The sequence below is a fragment of the Stegastes partitus genome, unplaced genomic scaffold (assembly GCF_000690725.1).
Source record: "Stegastes partitus isolate 25-593 unplaced genomic scaffold, Stegastes_partitus-1.0.2 Scaffold845, whole genome shotgun sequence".
Classification (NCBI taxonomy): Eukaryota; Metazoa; Chordata; class Actinopteri; family Pomacentridae; genus Stegastes; species Stegastes partitus.
This window is the reverse complement of record NW_007578576.1, coordinates 87,771-109,867: the sequence shown is the minus strand read 5'-3', so window position 1 is coordinate 109,867 and position 22,097 is coordinate 87,771. Positions and strand designations below refer to the sequence as shown.

General features: G+C 42.3%; 1 protein-coding gene across 2 annotated transcripts in view; it reads left to right on the top strand.

Moving 5' to 3' along the window:
- The window catches only part of foxp2 (forkhead box P2), a 94,483-nt gene extending 73,662 nt beyond the window's left edge, over positions 1–20,821 (top strand). The window contains exons 9-17 of one of the 2 annotated variants that reach the window (XM_008292928.1): positions 734–821; positions 2,611–2,694; positions 6,749–6,959; positions 8,000–8,076; positions 8,250–8,351; positions 10,840–10,961; positions 11,155–11,224; positions 12,131–12,438; positions 16,774–20,821. In XM_008292928.1, coding sequence (XP_008291150.1) covers positions 734–821; positions 2,611–2,694; positions 6,749–6,959; positions 8,000–8,076; positions 8,250–8,351; positions 10,840–10,961; positions 11,155–11,224; positions 12,131–12,438; positions 16,774–16,918 — 1,207 coding nt within the window. In that variant the 3' untranslated portion in view covers positions 16,919–20,821. Of the gene's footprint in view, positions 1–733; positions 822–2,610; positions 2,695–6,748; positions 6,960–7,972; positions 8,077–8,249; positions 8,352–10,839; positions 10,962–11,154; positions 11,225–12,130; positions 12,439–16,773 lie in introns of both variants that reach the window. The other variant, XM_008292927.1, reaches the window with a different exon arrangement.
- The last annotated feature ends 1,276 nt before the right edge of the window (positions 20,822–22,097 follow it).

The window sequence follows — 22,097 nt, the reverse complement described above, 5'->3', positions numbered from 1 at the left end:
TAGAGGCTCATTACCCAGCATCACAACACTTTAGAAACCCCTTTTCGCCCCATATTTGTGTTTTTGTGTGTGTGTGTGTGTGTGTGTCTGCGTATGCGTGCGCTACCAGGAATAAAGGTCTATCTTAATGGTGGAGCTTTTGTGTCCTACAGACGAAATCCAATCAAGACAAAAACCCTCATTGACTGTTATGGCTGTCTGGCTGCCTTTTTCTTCTAATGAGGCGAACACACCAGATACATTTAATATGTCTGCCGCTGGATAATGCACCTTCAAGTGAGGAGCTGCTTTTGTGTGTCAAATGTTGCTGGTGTTAAATTGTGTGTATTGTTTTCGGTAAACGAAGGAGACAAAGCCATTCTGCTGGGCCAGCATCTTTTATTCTCTGTAGAAAGCAGCGCTCGGGGTGGCACTGAAGTTAGCCATCTAAACTGGCGCAGGCCTATTGTCATGTTAAACATGGCACCACACACCATCATGTTACTTCTAATTACCTCATTTCAGAGTGGAACAATGGTTCCTAACAGGATCCTATAGATAATTGTCCCAGTATAGAAATATTATCATTAAAACAAAACAGTGGTGAAGTTGATACTGTAATTATCATCCTCTACAATTTTGATCCTGCTGAAAATGATTCTAATTTGCTGTCGTCTTCTTGCTGTGACATATTTGATAGATTTTGAAGTTGGAGTGTGATATCTCTCTTTTTCTTCTCTCCTGCCTCCACCAGGCACCTAAACAGTGAACATGCCCTCGACGACCGGAGCACGGCCCAGTGTAGAGTCCAAATGCAAGTCGTACAGCAGCTGGAAATACAGGTACGTTTTCTTTTAGAGCAAAAAAAACAACGAGCAGAAAGTAGTTCGGAAAAAGTTCTATCTATTGTTACATTTCACCATTATCACATTTTACAGTACTCAACACTTAAATTCACATTTAAGTCACGAATCATCCGGTCAAAAACTTTATTTTTTGAAAGTTATGTGAGCGAGAGAAAGGCCAATATTGTGGTCTGCTTAATACTTCCAGACAAGCAGGACCTGCTGAATTCAACAAAGCCACTAAACAAAGGAATCCTCAGGCCTTACAACGAAAGCCATTATGGCTGTTTTAATTGAATTAAGCGTATGCTTTATTTTCTCTGCTTTCTTTTTTTTTTTTCTCTTTTTCTTTCCAATTAATAGCGAGCGCATCTCTCCCAGTCTGCTGTGTTAATTAACTGCACTTTGCACCTGAAGAAAGCTCAAAAGGAGGGAACTATTTTCAGTAGGTGGAGCGTGACCTTATTAAGAAGTCATGCTGGCTAGATAATGAGAGCGCTGATTGAGCGACATTATTACTCAGCACTGCTGACAAGTGCTGCTCTTCCTTTAGAAACAAATAGACGTGTGTTTTAAACTTATTGCTAAATGGAAATATTCAGTCTTCCAGTTGAAACCAGGCCTGAGTTGAGCTGAACCGTTCTCCTCAATAAATGAAGATATTATTTTTTAAGTGGCTTAGATGTCTTAAAAATTTGGCAAAAATGTCAGATGTGCTGTATGAAAGAATCCAAATTCAAATCCATTAATGTGCTCTCCTCACTTACCCTCTACCAGAGTGCTAAGTCAAGCTTTCCCTCCCACACATTTTATTTTCTGGTCTGATAAGCGGTTTGCATTTCATTTGGATTCATCCGGGGTGTTTTAAAAGTAAATAAACTGTGGGGTAAAACAAGACCAAAAAAAAAAAGAAAAGGATCTGTGCTATTTATTTCATTTCATTTCATTTTCTCTGTTTTGTTTTTCATTGCAACACAAAGCTACTGAAGCTTGCTCCTTACAGTGTGACCAATTACAGTGCACTTGTGTTGCAAGCTGTCCTGTCTCTTGTCTTCTCTCCTTTTACTTCTATTCTTTACTCCCACCATCATTCTCTTTCCCTCTCTTTTTTTTTCTCCTTGAGAGCCGTCACTAGTAATGAGGCCCGGCTTTGTGTATGTGTGCACCTCACCTACTTGCTTGTCTGTTTTTCTGTGTGTTTGATCCCTGTATATGTGTGTGTGTGTGTGTGTGTGTGTTGTATTAAGGGCGTGGGGGGTTCAGCCTTTCGCATGGTCCAGTCTCTGTCACTCCTTGTGAATTAGATTGATGATAGGCAATGGCTGGGGCCACTAACTGGACCGGGGAGGCGGGGCCGCCTGGCACCCTGTTTGGAAGACCCCTTCACCTCTCAGCAGCTGCTGGCTGCGCTCCATCCCCCTAACAGTGTCCACAGGACTTTGAGCAGACACTCAGGACCACCTAATTTATGGCCCGACTAGCTTGTTACTGTCAGAGCCTCACTGACCTAAATTCTGCTATTGACAAAAAGATGAAATGCTATTTGTTTTGCCTGACCTCTCTGCACCTTCTCCCCCAGCTTCTCATATTCTCCTTACATTACCAGCAGCACAGTTGTCTCCTGTCTGCCTTGCTTTCTTTTTCGTTCTTCCCACCACCTTCTTTTTTCATTCATTTGTGTATTCCTCTCCTCCCTTCTCCTCTCCTGTCCCCTGCTCTCCTTCTCTAATCTACTCTAATGTACTCTCTTCTTCTTCTGCCTCTTCTTCTTCTTCTCTCTTAACAGCTTTCTAAAGAACGCGAGCGTCTTCAGGCGATGATGACCCACTTGCACATGCGGCCCTCAGAACCCAAGTCATCTCCCAAACCAGTGAGTGCATATTGCTCCGGCTACCGTAAACAGGCTCGGCTGTGAATGAGGCAGCCACACAGAAAATGAACAGTTTAAGCGTGCAGCAGTTTGGGCAAGTGAGTGACAGAAGATGAAAGGGGAAGGAGGGGGGGGGGGAATGGGATTTGTAATACCGAGTTACATCTGCTTCTTATCAGTTATTGTGCGCCCGTGAGAGGACAATAGAGTTTGGAAGTGTATTAGATGGCAGAGCGGTGGAGTCCTTGGCTAAAACACTGGGTCATTTCTTTGTGATAGATATAATAGCCAAAACAACCTGTTGGCAGCTGATGACTGTTTGGCTCAGTGGCCGCAGCGGCACTCGAAGCTGGAATGAGAGAGGAGAAGATGTGTCATTTTAACAACCAACACCTGAAAATTACAGCTGAGTGGTGAAGATGGCGCGATGTTGACATAAATACCCACAGTGAAGCTGAAATTGGTTGCAGGGAGAGGGGGGGAGGAAAAAAAAGACGAAATCCAAAATTGTGAAAGGGGTCATCGAAGAAGGAAAATGATGTCATTCCAGATTTTCTTGCCTTTTACTTTTAGATGGAATGATTATGAATGCCTTTCTCCAAGCCACTATTTGAATTTGATATTAAGATGATACGTTTTTGCAAACATTATTTCCTTCCAATTTTAGACGTTTTGAAATATTTGAGAGCAAAACATTGTTAGCGTGTTTCTGCTGCTTAGTAAGTGCCTACTTTCAATAGAATAATTTTCCTCATCACCTCTCATCACAGAATGTAGATAATCACAAGATAGCATAATTATCCCATAATTCCATCAGGAATCAAACTCCCTTTTTATTATTCAATCTCTCTCGCTCTTTCTCTCCCCCTCTCTGTAGATTTTTTTTTTTTTTTTTTTAATCTTCAAAACTCCAGCAGCTTGGTTCCATCTCGTCCAATAAAGAATTTGCAGCCTATAATCCATGCCTGAATATGAATGAATGATGCTAATGAAGTATTGCATTACATAAAGCACACATGAAAGAGCAGCTAATTGCATTTGATGGTGGGGGCAATTCAGACAGAATTCCTAAACGAACAGTTAAATCCTCAGTTTTAAGGCTTCCCCGGTTTTTTTTTTTTTTTTAAGGGGAGGTAAGATAAAGATTTGTTGCGGGACAGAGGGGGGCGGATAACATGCATGTGTGCAAAAGTGAATAGATACAACAAAAGAGAGATGGTTGGTGGATTTCAAGTGGCAGCAGAAGAGCAAAATAGCAACGGCGCAGGCATTTGATTAAAGTAAGAAGTCCATGTTCGCCTATCAGGGCTTGGAATAAATCCTATTTTTTTCATTAGTGAAGCCTCTGACCAACCAGTGCTCAACCAATACAAGACACCGGTACACTGTCTCCAATATGACCCCATTTATTCCCTGAATCGCACTTCATTAAATGCTACCTTTTGGCTATGCTATGGATGGATGAGAATCAAAGTTAGCAAGGATACAAGTTTTGAATAATAAGCTATCTCTCTCTCTCCTTCTGCCAACCTTGAGTGTGCATTCAGATGAGCGAGAGGTGACAAAGTGCTCACTCCTCCCTCCGTTCGACTGTAATCATTTCTATTTGGTCAAAATGGGATTGCAAACATGTCGCGCTTGTTTCCGTGTCTTGTTGGTAAAGAGGCTGCAAAAAGGGACAGGAAAATTGTGTTTTAACATTATAAATATACATGCCCATATGCGCATATGAGGGCATTTATTTTGAATTTAGTTTGCATATTTTGAGGTCTTTTCTTCCCCCCCTCCCACTACTTCCCGCCTTATAGAACGTGAGTGTTTATCAAATAACCTTTACACGAAAATGCAGTTTGTATTTCACGGTTCAGCGTGCGGTTTGCATGTAACAGGATGCGGGAGAATGAACAGTCATATCAGGTGCAGGTGTCGCGACCTCATCCGGGATGAATTACACAGAGATTTGCACGTTGCGTACTTTTGACGAGCGTCGAAATGCTGGAGAAAAGTGATTTTTGTATTCCAGCGGTCAGTTGTGTGTTTGTGCGGCGTGTCTGTCAAAGGAAAACAGATAAACAGCAGATAATAAGAAAAGACTACACAACAGAGACGGCTAAATTACCGCTAAAGTTGGCTTAATATATTGTTTGAGTAGTTATTATTAATATTAGCTGTAAACTATCAGATATATTAACACATATCGATATTTAGATGTACATTCTTTCCATAACTCTCTTCTTCATTCTCCGACTCCTGTATAAGCAACCAGCCCATGTCCCAGCCCATCACTGTAGCAGCTCATTACAGCTAAGTGGGCATATAATTATCATCTGAAAGCGCCCCTACGTCTCTCAAACTTGACATTTTATCGTATTTATCAACACATGCCACAAATGACCGCTGATACCTTCTCCTCAGCCTCCCATCTCTCAGCGCCTTCGGCCCCTCATTCCCTTCCATCTTTCAAGTCGGTTTTAATTCAGACTCCGCGCAACGGATGCATTCCACTTGTAGACTCACAATTAAGGCAATTTGGTTTGAATATGTAACGATGTCATTACCATTCCGGCTAAATTAGCGCAGAGACTAAAAGGTCAGTTAGGAATTTTCCAGTCGGTTAGAGCCTCTCACATGAGATTTGGGAAGGCAAACGCAAAAGTGGTGGAAAAGCTGGGCGATTAGCAAAGCCTAGTTGGCATGCGAGCCAGAGGTAAGTAACACTCTCTCATGTTGAGGGAGTGGAGGAGACAAAGATAAAGAGCGCACATGAGTGTGGAGTGACCATAGCTGTCCGCGCAGATTGCTCGAAGCCTCTTTTCAACTTCACCCTCAGAAAGAACTTCATACACTTCCTCGTGCACTGGAAGTCGCACCGAATTAAGGGCAATAAATCTGCTGTAACTGCAGTCTCTCCTCGAGTGATAATGACGTCCGGTTGTGTTGTTGATTCCTCCCGTGACGTATTCTCAACTGTGGTCTCCAACTGCACTTGTCATACAATAAATCACTTTGCATGGCTGTCCTGACCAGGAGGCTGCTCTCTTAAACCCTCTTTCACGCTGAGCCAGTGAACCAAGAATTTTGCTGTTGGTGGGAACGAGCCAACATAAATTATCTAGCCACGTCTGTAAAACCTGGCCATGAGAAAGGCTTTGTATCGGTCGAAAACCTCTGGACTTTGGTATTAAATGGGGGTCATGGATTGAAGGTAAATTAAGTTATAACAGCTCCGTTGTATTATGTATTTATCCAGGCTTTCAGCTCCTCCACCACAAAATTGCTTGATTATAAAGCAGGACACACAATGGCGATCGATTCAAAATTAAGAAAACATATCTTATTGAGTTACGCTGTAGTTGTTCATTCACCGTCGCACAGCCTGGTGTTAAGAATCAGATGTAAACCCTCGGCTTTAGCCAACCAATATCATTCCAAAATAATAGTGTGAGTACGTTCTGGGTTTTTTTTTTTTGCTGAGATGGTTCAGGTTTCCTGATGATATCTAACTTAGCCTCACCCTTTCATAACAACGTGGAATTATGTCATGAGCAGGATTGTGGTTCTAGACCAGGGTCAGATGTCGGCAAAATCACCCCGACAGCAAGAGTTTCTCCGAGGCTCATTTCTTCAGTGTATAAGGATTACGGGGTGGTTGCGGTGGGGTAGATTGAGAGGGAGAGAAGGAGGGAGGCAAGGAGGGAGGGAGGGTGTGATAAATAGAGAGATAAAGAGAGATGGGGCCGGGATAACACGGATGCTGATCGTCGGATAATCTTGAACAGCGTGCTCTAATTAGAATTCTTATGATACAATTTGGTGGTTGTAATTAGTGGAGATGGGCTGGCTGCTCTCCACGAGCCTTGTTAGTGGAAACACAGCTGTGTTAGAGAGGAGGAGAGCAGACACTCTGCTCTGTCAGAGAAACCACAAAATAATGCTTTCCTCCTCCTCCTTCCCTCCCTCCCTCTACCTCCCTCCCTCCCTCTGCCTCCCACTTGTATCTATCTCTTTCCAGCTCTCCACCAATCGCGCTGTGTCTTCTTCCCCCTTTTTCCAGCTTAACTTGGTGTCCAGCGTCACCATGTCCAAGAACTTGCCGTCAGCATCGCCCCCCAACTTACCTCAGACACCCACCACGCCCACAGCGCCGATCACACCCATGGCCGCCATGCCCCAGGTGCCGTCAGTACTGGGAGGAGCAAACGTTCCCAGCATGGGAGCCATGCGCAGACGCCACTCAGACAAATACTCCATGCCTTTGTCGTCAGGTAGGACCAACTACTCAGCGCTGCACCTAACACAGATGCACAAATGCTGCCAGTCAGTGCGCGCAGTTCACGTTCAAGCAAAGCAAAATCACACAAATGCTGATTAAAAGCGTTGGATTTTTGAGGACAAATTACCTCCTAAATTGCTTGAATTTAATGTGAATTGTGCGCAACACACACACACACACACACACACACACACACACACACACTCACACACATTTAAGAGTTGAGCTATTAAATGCTGTTTCAGCTCCTATTCTGATTTTGAGCTGCACTTAAGAATAAAATAAAATTCAGACTTTTAATATTTAAACTGAAATCCTATTCAAATTTAATGAAAAAATAATGTTGAATTAGCAAATTACATGTGATACCTCAACCCAATCATCACGTTCTAGTTGTGTAACACACACACACACACACACACACACATGACATAAACACATCCACACAACCACAGAGCCTTGTTGATCTTACCAATGTGAGATGTCTGGGTGGGTTTATAAAAGCAAGCCTGTGTTTAATCACTCTATATGTAAATAGACAAGAAGTTCCTCTGTGCATAAATATTACATGAATGTTAATTAAGTTCAAATAATGGTGAAAAAAAAATACAATATTTATTACATTAAGACATTCCATGTGTTAAGCTTTGCATTTTAAACGGTCCGTCTTTGATGTTTATATTTACTCTCTGTGTTTAGTGTGAAGAAACATAAATTATTCAACTTCACCCTAACTAACTACACGGATCTCATTTTATGGATGTATTAGTGTTTAAGATCTCTCACGAGAGAGATTAATTAAAAATGCATTTTGTTAGACATGGAAAATGCTGATTTGATGTGCCCCCTCCACCCCTCCAACCACCCCAACCCTCTTTTTCTCTCTCTCTCCCCCCCCTTTCCCACCCTTTCTCCCCTATCCCCCCCCACCCCACCCCATTTTAATTTGATGAAAACTTGAGTAAATGCAATACCTAAAGGAATAAAATTTACCAATTATTTCAGGTGGTGACACAGTATTTATTTTTCCAGAGATTGCCCCAAACTACGAGTTTTATAAGAACGCAGATGTCAGACCGCCATTTACTTATGCAACCCTCATAAGACAGGTGAGTGGGAAATAAATTAACTTTGCCTGATTAGATTAAAATTAATTGCTGCATGAATCATGGCAGCTCTCTCTCTCTCTCTCTCCACTCTCAATCTGTTGTGTGTATGTGTGTGTGTGTGTCAGTTACCTGGTCTCGTTAGTAAACCATTATTTGATGTCATCTCATTTCAGGCTATCATGGACTCTGCCGACATGCAGTTAACGCTTAATGAAATCTACAGCTGGTTCACGCGCACGTTCGCCTACTTCAGACGCAATGCCGCAACTTGGAAGGTAACCTCGATGAACCCCGGCACCCTCACTGCGCCCTCTCACTGTAAAAGGCCTCCCTCTCACTGAAGTCAAACACACACACACACACACAAAAAAAAAAAAGCCTTAAGAAAGCATATATTTACTCAGCACAGAGCGATTAGCACTCCTCTAACCTTTCTCCTGAATAGAGCCCTTTCTTTCCCTTATTTATTTTTCCACCTTTCCGCCTTTTCTGTTTAGAAATGACAGCCGAAAGAATTATTCTCCCTCAGATATCGTTTTCTAATTTGGTGCAATTAATAGCGGAGGCTTGGCGCGGGAGAGGAGAGGGCTCTGACGCACTAATTATACAGCAGCCACTCCATCATCAGCACCTTTTGTTAAGAGATACACCCCTCCTCCTATTCCTGAAACCACCTTCCTCTCGCATATCATTGGTTTATTAGGGAGAAAGATGGCTGTTTGCCTGTTAACCAGTTCTCAGCAGTGTGAGGCCAAAAACGTATAAATCGTGTCTCAGAGAGGGGTTAAGAGTGTGCTCGCGTAGAACTAAAGCCGAGGGGGGAAAAAGTGAGAATTGGCCTGTCATGGAGGCAGAACTCTTTATTTACCCACACAAAAGGGCCCATTTGTATATCTGTCCTTACAACTTTATTGTCCTGTCTGCGTGCACAAAGATGGTAAAAAATGTCTCTCCTGCAGCACGCTTTAACCAGAAGTGTGTCTGCCTGCTGATAAAGAAAGCCCCAACCGAGCGCCAGTGTCTTCGGCGTTTTTTTTTTTTATCCCGTGGCCCCTGCGCGTCGTTCGTTAGCTGCCTTTAGCCTTTGTGGCTGCACGGAGGACTGGAGGGAAAACTCGGCCCAGCCGCTCATCAGCATGCAAGACGCGTCGCAGCACTAGATTTAGCAAAGTGAATTAATTTGGATTTGGGATGCAAATGAGCACATGGGCGTGTGATCACCAATTCAGGAGGGCATGCAAAAAGATCGGTGCCCTTTTCCAGTTTGTTAGGTACAGTTCGCACCGTGTTTTGCTGTGTAATAATATAATGACAAGATATGTTCTCGGCGGGTTTGTTGTGCGGCTGTTTGTGGCACACAACAACACAACAACCCACAGCTGTGCTGCTTTAAATGTTCTTTTTTTCCCCCCTTTCTTTCATGATTAAGCTCCTCTGTGATACAATAGCAGTGGTGACTTTAGAAATATCTTGTCTTCTTGCCTCCCACCATCACAATCACCAAGGTGATCTATTTACATCCACAGTTCCCTTTGTAAGCATTAGTGGGATGATCAGCGATGGGCTTGTCATTTGATTAACAGTGAGAATTTGTTGTTTTTTTCTTTTTTAAAAAAATGAAGAAGACGAAGCAAAGAAAGAAATAAATGAAAGGTAGTTTAATATCTCAGCTTGGTCTCATCAGCTCAAAAGAGGGATCTACCCCCCCACCCCACTTTTCCTTTCTCTCTCTTTTCTCTCACCCAGAAGCTTATTAGTTCTAACTATATAGCATGCATAATAAAACTGCTCATTTGCTCATTAATATTAAAATTATCATATTCAGAGCCATGGGCATTAAGATCAATCAAATCCTGGGATTTTCAGGTCAGATGCGAGATCTGCTTATGAGTTTTTTTTTTTCCTTTTTTTTTTCTGAATCCCTTTTTCTTGGAGAAAGAGCAGTACACACCAAGCTAAGGGAGATGATAAATATGAGCGGCAGGGATATTAAAGCCAAGGTTATTATTTGTAGAGTCTGATGCATGTTTTAATTATGGTCATATGGTCATATTAATATAAGAGGGCCTTTTTTCTTTAGATTTTTCTTATTTTGTAATTAATGAAAAACACCTTGCTGGTTTATTTTTCAAAAGATATATCGTACTTTAATTTAAAGGCAGCTTTGATAGTAAATTTAAAAGATAATTGTAAGCCGTGTAAGGACATATTCAACACCAGATGTGACACCACTTGGAGAATATTTGGACATATAGATGTCAGATACAGTTCAGCTTAATCCCGCTCACTTGTGAACGCACACACCAGCTTTCCAACACACACACACACACACACACTGGCACAGGGGCCTCCTGATGACTGTCTTTTTTCTTGCAATACTGTCATCTTTAAAGCGATGTGTCCATTAAGAGCAATGCTTTTCTGGAGCAGGAAGGGTTACTGACATCACCATTATCAAGGCCGGCATTACCACTTCTGTCACCACCATAAGCCATTCGCTATGCTGATTACCTCCTTTTAGCCTACTTACTCTGATTGATATGTACTGTGTGCAGGACTTGTAAGAGCATTCGCTCTCACTCAATTTTTACTAATTAAATCAATGGTGCGTGAATGTTAAGAATTTCTTCAAAATGCAAGAAAAAAAAAATCAATTTCCAAGCCTTCTTTTTTTTTTTTTTTTTTCTTTTTCTTGATGGATAATGAATGAATACAATTCGTTTTACCTCATCCCTCTGACCTGTGTGTCACGTCTCTCCGCAGAACGCCGTTCGCCACAACCTCAGTCTGCACAAGTGCTTTGTGCGTGTGGAGAACGTGAAGGGGGCGGTGTGGACGGTAGATGAGGTGGAGTACCAGAAACGCAGGTCGCAGAAGATCACAGGGTAGGAGTTCTGTTGCTTCTTAGATCAAGATCTGTAGGCCAATGACATGTAGAAAATCACAGACAGCCAGCAGGCCCTGTTCCTGTTTTCTCTTGTTGTTTATACATCCTCAATTTTCTGCCTTTCTGCTGCTAGGTCCAGTGTAAACTAACTATTTTTTCCCTTTTGTGTGCTTTGTTTACATCATATCTAGAAGCCCATCACTTGTCAAGAACCTGCCCTCCAGTCTTGGCTATGGAACTGCACTAAATGCCAGCTTACAGGTACGAACCAAAAGCTTCAGAGGACCCCTGACTCACCGGCTGCCGGTTTATTTGACTGACAGACAGGACCGCTGCCTGAGTGACTGATCAATTGAGTGACTGAATGAGTGTGGTTACTGTGCACAAAAGAACTCCATATTGCACTTTGCATAAGAGGGAGCAAGTTGTTTTTTTTTTTTTCTTTTCCCTTTCCTAACTCATGTTACTGCCTCCATTCTCCGCTTGTCTTTCTCTCCCCTCACACCTTCCCTCTCCTCCCACCTCCTTCCTCCACACCGTCAGACTCAGAAGGCCACCCTGTGGTTGAATCCAGAAGCAGCTCTCGCTCCTTCCTTCCCGTTCTTTCTCCTTTTCTTTTCAGCTGTGGCAGCCACCCTAGATTGATAGCGGCATGTGCAAATGCAAGGGCATGTGCATTAATATTTATCTAAGCTGTCATAAATGATTTGGCTTCATAGTGTACGCCGGCGAGGTGCTCATGGCAAAAACTTTAAAAATTTAATCACTGTATATAACTTTAATGCGCAGCAGGCGAAAGTGTCAGGAGTTTTTATTATTTTGAGGTAAAGTTTTTGGGGGGACTTTTCTTTAATAGCCACACCACACAAGGGCATACGGATGGCAGCTGGGGGAGCCGGTTGTCAGCAAGGTGTCATGAAGGGGAAAATAGCTTGCAACAGAATAACACTAAGACAATGCCTTTTAATTATTACTATGTTAATTACTGTTATGTATTTTTCACTCAGCTGCACTTTTTACACCGTCTCCAAACCACCAAACAACCCACCTGCCTCTTTTCATTATCCCTCTTGTGCTTCTCCCATCTTCTCTCTTGCTTATCTTCAGTGTTCCTTAATTGTCTCCCACCTTATTCAAATACTCCCTCTCTTCCTCCTTGTCCTGCAGGCTGCCCTGGCGGAGACCTCCCTGCCTCTGCTGGGGACCCCCGGGCTCATGAACAGCGGTTCCACAGGCCCGATGGGAGGCAGCTGCCACGGCCTCCTCGGCGGAGACCCGTCCGTACTGACCGGCGGGAGTCCACCCGGGCTGTTGGGCGGGAGTCCGCCCGGCTTGCTGGGCGGCAGCCCCCCGGTCACGCTGAGCGGCAGCCCCCCCACCCTGTTGCAGTCCGCCCACGACGAGCTCAACGGCTCACTCGACCACCTTGACACCAACGGACACAGCAGCCCCGGATACTCCCCTCCAGTACACATGTGAGTTCCTGCAGATGGAAGAAGCGTTCCTGCAGCTGCACCCATGCATGAAAAAAACAGCTTCATGATTAGGGGACATTTAAACACTGCTATAGAAACAATTTACTGATGTTTGTGTCAGTTTTACAATAATTCAAGAGATAATACGAGCAGAACAAGAAACACTTTAAGACAACTTTCAGATGTTTTAAAGCTATCTGCTCCATTTCACAACAACAACAACAACAACAGCACTCCTCGATGGATCTCATTAGGCTGCCCTTTACCCACATCCTTCACCCAGAACAGCTACTGGAAGTCGTTCACAGACAACCACCAAAGTGAATCTCTAATCCTGTAACCCTAAATCCCTTCATGTTCATTCATTGAAGTACAGTACATGATGGATCACAGTGCCTGTTTCATGCCTTAAAAAATGTTAAATGCAATGGGAATACACTAATTTACACCTCACAGATTTTTAAGAGTACTTATCTCCGATGTTGACCCCCGCCCGCCCCTCTTCTCCTCCTACACCAAATTGGCTCGCTCTCTTTTTGCCCTTTGTTAGCTTAATTGTCTGACATTTAACCCGCAGTATCAGTATTTTCGTCAGTTTTACCATGACCCGAGGGCAAGGCTTAATTTCCAGCATGCATTGTATCACAAGCAGACGGTTCCTCTTCCTGTATCTGCTGTGGTAATTTCAATGCTTCATACCTGAGGTGAGTCTGACGTTTTAGGTAACAGTTAGTTCAAGCCTATAAATAGTCTCTATTACACATTCGTCTTTAATTACACCGCTGTCTGCATTATAGGGGTTTAGCTGCTATATTTTATGCAAGACTGTTCCTATTAATATTTAGCAAGTGTAGCATTAATTACCTTAAAAATCGCTCCCTTTCCCAACTCTGGCTTAATGTAGCTGAGAGAGAAAGAGAGTGTTTTTAAAAATTGATCTCATGTGAGTTTCAGGAACGTCTGAGCCGGTGGTGTCACACAGGGCTCAAGGCAGCACGCGGGGAAACACACTCACACACACACACACACACGTTGCGAAACAAACACTCTGAAATTACACTTTAATGATTCTTATCCACTGTCCATCAAAGCTCGTGTCGCAAAAGTCAGTCGACATCACTCCTGTAATGGATAAAGGATGCACTGCGGCTGAGTGTGTCTCAGAGAACAGAGGGGCGTTTGGTTTCGTCCTACCAGACGTCTATACGTTAATCTGTTTGGACGTAGTTTACCCCTCTCTGAAATGGGGTGTTAAGTGGAGCAAATCTGCCCAGCTCTAGACAGAATCCCAGTGTTACCACTCCCTCAGGTCATTTAATTTTTAGTAACAGACCAGCGCTGACTTTTCCGCTCTTCTCTCTGACCACACCGCCTTGACACTGACATGGAGGATAAGATGCATCCATCCATCCTTCTTTGCCCCCCCTCCCCTCCCCTCCATCCATCCTCCGCCTGCCTTCACGCAGCCACGACAACCTCAAAATGGAAGAAATGTGTTTTTCACGACCGGCTTTTCCGGGATGTGTTTAAATAATAGAGCGGCTTGTAGCACTGAACTAAATAGCACATCACCTTCGCGGGGCCCTTCCTCGGGAGACGGCTCCTCGACGAGGCAAATTCAACAGTTAGACGAGCCTCTCCTTTCCCCTAAATGTCGAGAGGTTAATGATACCTGCTTAACCGCAAACCAGCGTTGCCCCTGGGCCTCGTGCATGTGTGTGCATGCATCATGTACACCCTAAGGGGTAAAAGAAGCGGTAACACAAGAAAAGACCAGAACTGTACCAAACGACGCTTCCCAAAACTTCATTAGGGATAAAAGCAAACACCATCCATTGAATGTGACTTTATTTTATGAGCTGTGTCTTGTGCCGTCACATGTAATTGTTTGGTGACCACCCTTCTTTGGCGTCAGTTAATGAATCAGACTGAGTTATGAATGTCTTTGATTGCCCACCCCTCGTCCTCCTCACCCCTCCCTGCCTCCCGCCTGCCTCGCACACACCCCCTCCCTTCCTCGCTACATCTCCCCTCCAACGTACCATTAGGCGCGTGGACTAATGACCTTATTTGCATCCCTGACATACCTCTGCATGATTGCTGGTGCTAATCTCCAATTGATGTGAGAGCAGGCATCTCACACGCACGCCGAGTATTTATTACAACCGCAAAGTCCGGCGTTTACTCCTGAGTGACTCAATAATGGCAGATAGCCATTAAGTACTAAATGGCTCATCCACATATTTTAATAAAGCGTCAGAAAGCTGGGGCCTGTGAATACGCTCCTGCATATTTTTTTTTACAATTTTTTTCTTCTAAGTCACACAAACATCTAATGAGCTGCGCATTAAAAGGAGAGGGGTTTTTACATTCAGGTGATCTATGGAAACCATTCCACACGCTTTTATTTTGAAGATGATTTGTAGAGAACGAGCTTTCAAAATAAGGCATGCTGTTGTTGTGTAATGAACGTAGTTATCTAATATGTACCTGGAGATGCTACACGTTCTCCTGTTTAACATTCATACACAGTATTTATACATTAATTTATACATGTTTATGGAGCGCTATGCAGATTAGTGTTTATTAATGTATTTGTCAACAGCTACAATTGCTTGACTGTGTGCTGATAAATAGAGTAAATAAGAAATTAGTACGTCAATAATAGATAATATGTCTTCACAGGAGATATAACCATATTGTAGTATGTTACACAACATGCTTGTCATTGTTGATTATGGTGCTGGTTGAATTTTATAGAAAAGTGGCAAAAAATATCACACGAATGTTGTTTTCAATCAAATCGACTCATCTATTCAGACGTCACAGCTGTTCTTATTACATTTTCTGTTAATTAGCCGATGCTTCAGCACTAGATTTGCTGTATATCTCCAAAAAAATAAATATATAACGTAACCTCATTTATTTATTCTTTAAAAGTCATCTTTACATCCAGGCTTAGGGTTAGGGAGGGAGCACAGTCGGTGTTTTTCTGCTTCTCTAACCTCTGGCGGAGGTGTTTTTCTCTTTGCTCTCTCCATAAATCTGAGGGGCAGAAACAGAAATATTCATCGCTCGCCTCGCATCCTGCTAAGATCAGCCTCCTCCTCACATCCCACCGCATCAGAATATTAATTTACAGTATTTGGCTCTGCATATTAAAGTCATCTGTACCTTTTAAAATTCTTTTCAAATTCAAAGCCCTCCCCTCTTCCACTGATGAAGGCAGCCCAGGAGAGACGCGTCCTAACGCACTACCACTTGATAAGTCTGCCTCTCTCTCTCTCTCTCTCCCTCCTCACTCTCCTCTTTCAAAGTCTACGGGGATTTTCTGATGCATCCGATGTGTCAGAAATAATTAGGTTTTGTCAGATTTATCATCATGGCACAAACCCTTCTACCCGACTCGGGCCCCAGATCATGTTATGCCTTGTTTGTGTGTGACAGCATTATTATTCTTGTTAGTCGCCCAACACTTCTTCTTCTTTTTTTTTTTTTTTTCCTTTCCGCCCACTCCTCTGTTGTTCTGAAGGGAAAGGTGTCCTGCGAGCCGCACCGCTGCTGCTTCCTGCCCAGCGCTTATTGACAATGGCTAAAGATATTCATCCATTTAGAGTTAAAAACATGTATCATGGTGTCCGAGCGAACTGCCGGGGCTGAAGTTGATTAATGGCAGAACCTAGCTGCCGGTTTTTCCTCTTGAGGAGCGACATGCACAGCCCCTGCATATTAACGAGTGGCTGCGCTTTCTATTAACTAGATAAAAAAGCCTCTCCTCTGCCTTTGCTCCAGGGGGCTCAGGGATGAGAAATTCTCCATTATTTATCATGTGGCCTGTTTTTTTTTTTTTTTCCCTTTTTCCTTTTTCATGTATTTCAACCTGGTGTCATCAGTAAACTTTTAAATGCCAAACATGTCTGGAACATCACAGCTTATCGGCCTTACAGGGGCCATGTTTTTCATGCAATTTTCATGCGCTTACTTACAGTAGACGTGAGGCATCATGTCGAATTAGCGTCTTGCAAACAACACGGTTGTTACCTTCACTAGATAATGCATGTAATGCCTGTTTGTGATACGGCAGGCTATTTATCTGTTTGTTGTGTTACAGTACAAGGAGGTAATGGCTGAAAACCTTCACTGTCTACTACATATTATTTTGTTACGGTATTAATTAGCACTACTACGTTTTTTTTTTTTCTCCCCCTCAGGAGTTTTCCAGCTACTTTAAAGTTGCACTTGACAAATTTACATGTGAGTTCTTGATCTGGCTGCAGATTTCTCATAAAACCCGACAGGAAGCTAACATTTATTGGCAATGTGATTGTGTCGCAGGCCACCCGTTCACGTTAAGGAGGAGCCGCTTAATATGGACGACGACGACTGTCCGATGTCACTCGTGACGACAGCCAATCACAGTCCAGAGCTGGATGACGACCGGGAGCTGGAGGAAGGGAACTTATCGGAAGACCTGGAGTGACTAGGATACAGTTTTTGGCGAACGTATCCCTTCACCCAACCGCACTGTTTCTCTCACACAGACCTCCTGCAAGACTAGAAACCACTCCACAGTCCAAGCAACCACAGCTGACTCTCTCTTTGTCTCTCTCACCACTGGGACTATTTATTGAGCATGTATCCGGATAGAGACCGGTCCAAAGGAACTCTTTGTTGCAGCCCTTTGGGATCCCCAAACATGACAGGCATGAGATGTCTGATTTAAAAGAAAAAAAAACAAATTAACTCTTTGAGACCTGTTTCATTAGGGATGGCGTGGCCACATACAGTATCAAGGATGACGGACTCATGGATGGGGAAAAAAAAAAAACATGAAACAAATGAGCAAATCATTTTCCGTTGAAAGCTAGCGGCCTCATATACTGCCAAAAAGGAAGACATTTTATGTTTGTGAATAATCCAACCCACAGTAGTTGTTAATGTCTAGAGACAATTGCTGGTTCAATTCAAGTTGTTGCTCTGTTATCATTTGCACAGGAGTAGTCTCAGAAATTTGTGTCACTGCCTGTATGTTGCTACTATTATGAAAACCAGTATATTATTTTCAGCTTTCTTTTCTTTTCTTTTTCTTTTTTTTTTTTTTTCCAGCCATTGTTATTTTCCAAAAATATGATTTAGGACACCACCAACTGTAAATGCCATTTCCCTGAATCACACCAGTAACGGAACTGCGGTACCAAGACTGTTGTTGCAGCTGTCCAGAAAAAAAACAAAAAGAGAAAAGGTTGGCTTCCAGTCTGTTATCTGTTTGTGATCAAAAGTTCGAAAAAAAACTGGAAATTAAGTTGGGAGGGGGATAAAGAAAAAAAAAAAAACACACAGTTTCTTTAAAGCACCATTTACAAAACAAATGCATTTCTGCATAATTTTCTTCTCGCTGTTCTCCTTACCTCCTCGTTCTAAAGCTTTGTCTACCTGCAAACAGTCACAGGCAACAGCTAGAAACCAAAGCCAACACTAGCAATGGCCAATAGCTTATAGACAGAAGCCACCAAACTCCTCTTGGTCCGCCTTCTGTGACTTTAAACTAGTACAAAGAGAAGCTTTTGTTCCGCAAACTACCTTGGAATAACCTCTGGGATTGTTTCATTTAGCCCTATACAAAGATGATCATGAGAAGAAAGAGAGAGGGGAAATAAATGCTGATTTTGATGTGTAATTTGATAACTCATAAAACGTCCACTTTGGGGGATTTTCTGCCAGATGTACTGTAGGTGAAAAAAAAAAAAGAAAGGTGATGTGATATTTTGAACTGCAGGCATTTATGTGATTTAACTGGTAGAGAGCAGCTAACTGTAAAAGTGGATCATGACCAAAACAAAACATTTGTGTATTCAATGGAAGTGCAGAAACATTGTGTTGTTGTGAAGTTTAGTTGAATTTTTATTTTTTTAAAAAGAAGCTTTTTTTTTTTTTTGTTACGCATTACACATCAGAAGTCATTCTTTTTTATTTTGGGATTTTTTTTTAATTTTATTTTTTCTAACCTGGTGAATATGTATTGTTCTAAGTGGGACTGTCAAAATAATGTCACGTCTTATTTCCGTGGCGGTTTTTGTTCTGAGCCGCGTCGAAACCGAAACTGAAAACATCGCTAACCAAACATGAAAAATATCTAGTGAAGCCAAATAAGTCATGATTTCAAGTTAATATGAAATGATGTGGCTTGGTTACCATGTAAAAGCAAATAGTAATAGCCATTGCAGAAGAGGATATCTAAGGTGAAGGGTAACCTTTTCTAGGTGATATTTGCTTTAAACTTCATCGAATACTCATCGTGTGGGTCACAGCTTCTAAACTATATAGACACGAGCGGCGTTGGCACTCGTCTACTCTGTATAGGTAGCCAGCTTTTTATAACACACTCGGTATTTCTAGCGACTAAAGAGAAGTAGTTATTGTCGGAAACTACGTCCCATCATTTTCCTCACAGCCAATGTCATCTAGAAAAGTGTTGTTGCTTTAATGGTCATTTCTGTTTTCAGTAAACCAAAGTTACACAAAATTCTGCCTCCTCTTGTATGGGATAAAGGAATCCTAAAAAAAAAAACAAAAAAAAAAGAAACACACACACCCTGTCGGAGACTAGCATACATGTGCGTGAACACAAACACACACACACACACACACACACACAAACAGACCCCCTGATGCTTTTGGTCTGCCAACTTTCTTGTTTTGGTTTGAATCTCCAGCTGCAGGAAAAAAAAAAAAGAAGCTGTCAAAGAAACCGACGTGGCTTTGGTTGTCGCGCTGCAGCAGCGGGCGACGCGTCTGCCTGTTTTGACCAAAATGGAAACACACTGTGCATATGTTGTTTTCAAGTGTTGTTGCGCCAAGCCAAGGAAGCGGCCGCGAGAGCTTAACACACACAGACACGTGCAGTCCTGTACAAAACACACACAGCATGTAAAGCACACACACATATACCCACACACACACACACACACATGTGCCAGTCCCACGTCAAGAGGGGACTGGGCCCAGGAACAAAGCTTATCCCTTCAATACTTAGCTGGAGTCAGCAAAACGACTTGAAGACGACGTCCTTAATAATCTTATCACACCAAATAAAAAGGACGCTGCGTCTTTCAACAAAAAAAAAAAAAGCAAAAAGGAAAAAAAAAAAAGGAAAAAAAAAAAAAAAAAAGGGTTCTCCCACTTACCCAAAAAGGCTTTCTAAAAGCTTCTACCTCTGCACAACAAAAATTCAGAACAATTATGACAGATTGCACGAAGTTACGAGAATGCCACAAGAAGCTGTTACACTTTACTACGCTTGTCTCATAGGACGTGGCTCAAACCAACGTTTACATTCCCTGCGTCAAGATATGGAAGATTTGCATTGTAATAGGTTGTCCTCAAACATTTGTAGAATGATAATGTATAGATTACCTGTAAGGGAATATTGTGTTTTAAAAATGCATGTCTAAAAATCATTTGGTGGACTGGAAACAAGAACTAATAAAAAGAATATAATAAAAATCATCGGGATGATGGCCTAAATGTACGTACAATGCATCGGAGTGCATTACCTCAGATATACTGTTTTGGGAGGGATAAAACCTGTCAGCCACAGAATGCATATTACCTGTAGATTTGCATGGGTTTTGTATAAATTAAGTAAAAAAAAAAAATGTCTAAAATAGTTGCTTGCACATAATACCAGAAAGACCTCCAGAACTGCGATCTGCTCCTCCACTAGATTTTAGGATTGTCTGGATTTTCTGGGTTGATTTTGTCTGTATTTTGATAACTGTGCATACTTATGTAAAAAAAAAAGAAAAAAAAAAATGTTGGTGGACCCATAAATTTACCAGACTTTTTTCTAAGAGGAAAAAAAATCTCAGTGTTTCTTTTCTGACTTACCTGAATTTTTACTGTTTCTCTCTCATTGCTCGCTAAGAATAGCAAACCTGCTTTTTCTGCATCTGCTTTGCGTAGCTGTAAGGCTTAACCTAATGTGTGTATTTATTGCTTGTACCTCTGTGCATACTTTATGAAGCATTATGTCTGGCAGTTGAGTCATGTATCCTTTCTACTGCTATCCTTCTCTAATAATTGAGAATATGATCCCCCTATGTATACAGTAAATTGGGACTGTAGCAAACATATGTTTATGTAATTGGTGAAAACTTTTTTTTGTTTTTTTTTTTTGTTCGTTTGTTTTTTTATTTTTATTTTCGATCGAGATTCAACTACTTTTTTTGATACTTTTCATTACTGTGTACTGTGTCCATACGTTAAAGGTTCTCTGACATTAGAAGGTCATGGTTGAGAATTGTAACAGACATTATTTTCTGTATTCATGGCATTTCACTGCTGAATAAAATAAAGGACCAAAACTTGGAATTTGAAAAAGCAACTGTCTACCTCCAGCATCAGAGAGTAAATTATTTCCCCCCTCCCTCCCCGCCTCCTCGCCCCTCCGCTGTTACACATATATCTTTTATTCTACAAAGGCACAGCCATGAAAATCTAGCTGGCATTACACTTTTAACGTTTCAGGAGCTGCTACTTCAGAGATGTGAAGGGAGGAGGTTGGGAAAAAAACAATTAAAATTTAATGTATATGTTACAAGGCTTTTTTCCCCCCCAAGCTTCCAGCACCTAGAGTCTTGTTTAGAGGAGCGGGACAAGGCACTGTGTTGCCCACCCCTCTGGACCTGTAATGGGTTTAGCCTTTGTATGATTCAAGCCCGCTGCTTTCATGTACCACAAGCATGTCTCGGTATACACGGAAGTGCTGCTGTGTACCTTTGAAAGGCTTTTGTAAGAGCCAGCTAGGCTTCATTTCATGCACTTCATGCTGCAAAAAGTGGTTTTGGCACAAACCGCATTATTAAGTCTGTTGTCATGCTAAAAAAAAAAAAAAAAAAAAGCGGCCTTATTAACATCATGTAGAGAAAACAAAGATGTGAGATTTCATCAGCTGCTTCCATTTTCCTCCTCCGTCTTTAAGAAAGCCTCTTGACACTTCAAACGAAGAGGGGAGGGGGGGGAGAAAAAAAACATGCTTTTTAGCCTCTCGATTGATGGATGTTGACTGGTAAAACGCCATGACAGCCAATGTGGCTAAATCAACTCCAGCAGGCCTACCACACCTTGTCGGTCATGGAGCAGCCACACACTGACACCCTCATTTGGATTCAAACTGAATCTACCATGACCAATAGGTTGCCCATTAGCTCGTCTGTATGCCGAGAGCCTTCTACACGTTCCAAAGGGTGCTCAGGGACATCGTGGGACCCTTTGAATCATATCCGCTGGTCATTTAATCGTAACGCTGATGCATGTTCTTTTTCCTTTACCATATGATGTCCCATGAGAGGTCAGAAAACAACAGCATTTTTCATAAAGGAGCACACTTGTCTCTCTCTTCAACCTCCCACCCCTCCAATGACAGTCCCAGGCATCAGCCATGGCAGGCTTCCTGTTATCTCCTCAGCAATGGCGTTCCAGAGCATTAGCTAGCTCGCAAGGCACTTGTCTTTCCGTGCTATTTATGCACTTGGAAGTGTTTGTGAATTCAAGTGAGGGATTGCATACGGAGCGCAACAAGGGCCGCTGTGTACTACACAACATCAGAGGGAGCTCCGACATTAAAGTGTGAGAGCGCCTGCTATAGACCCCTTCTTTCA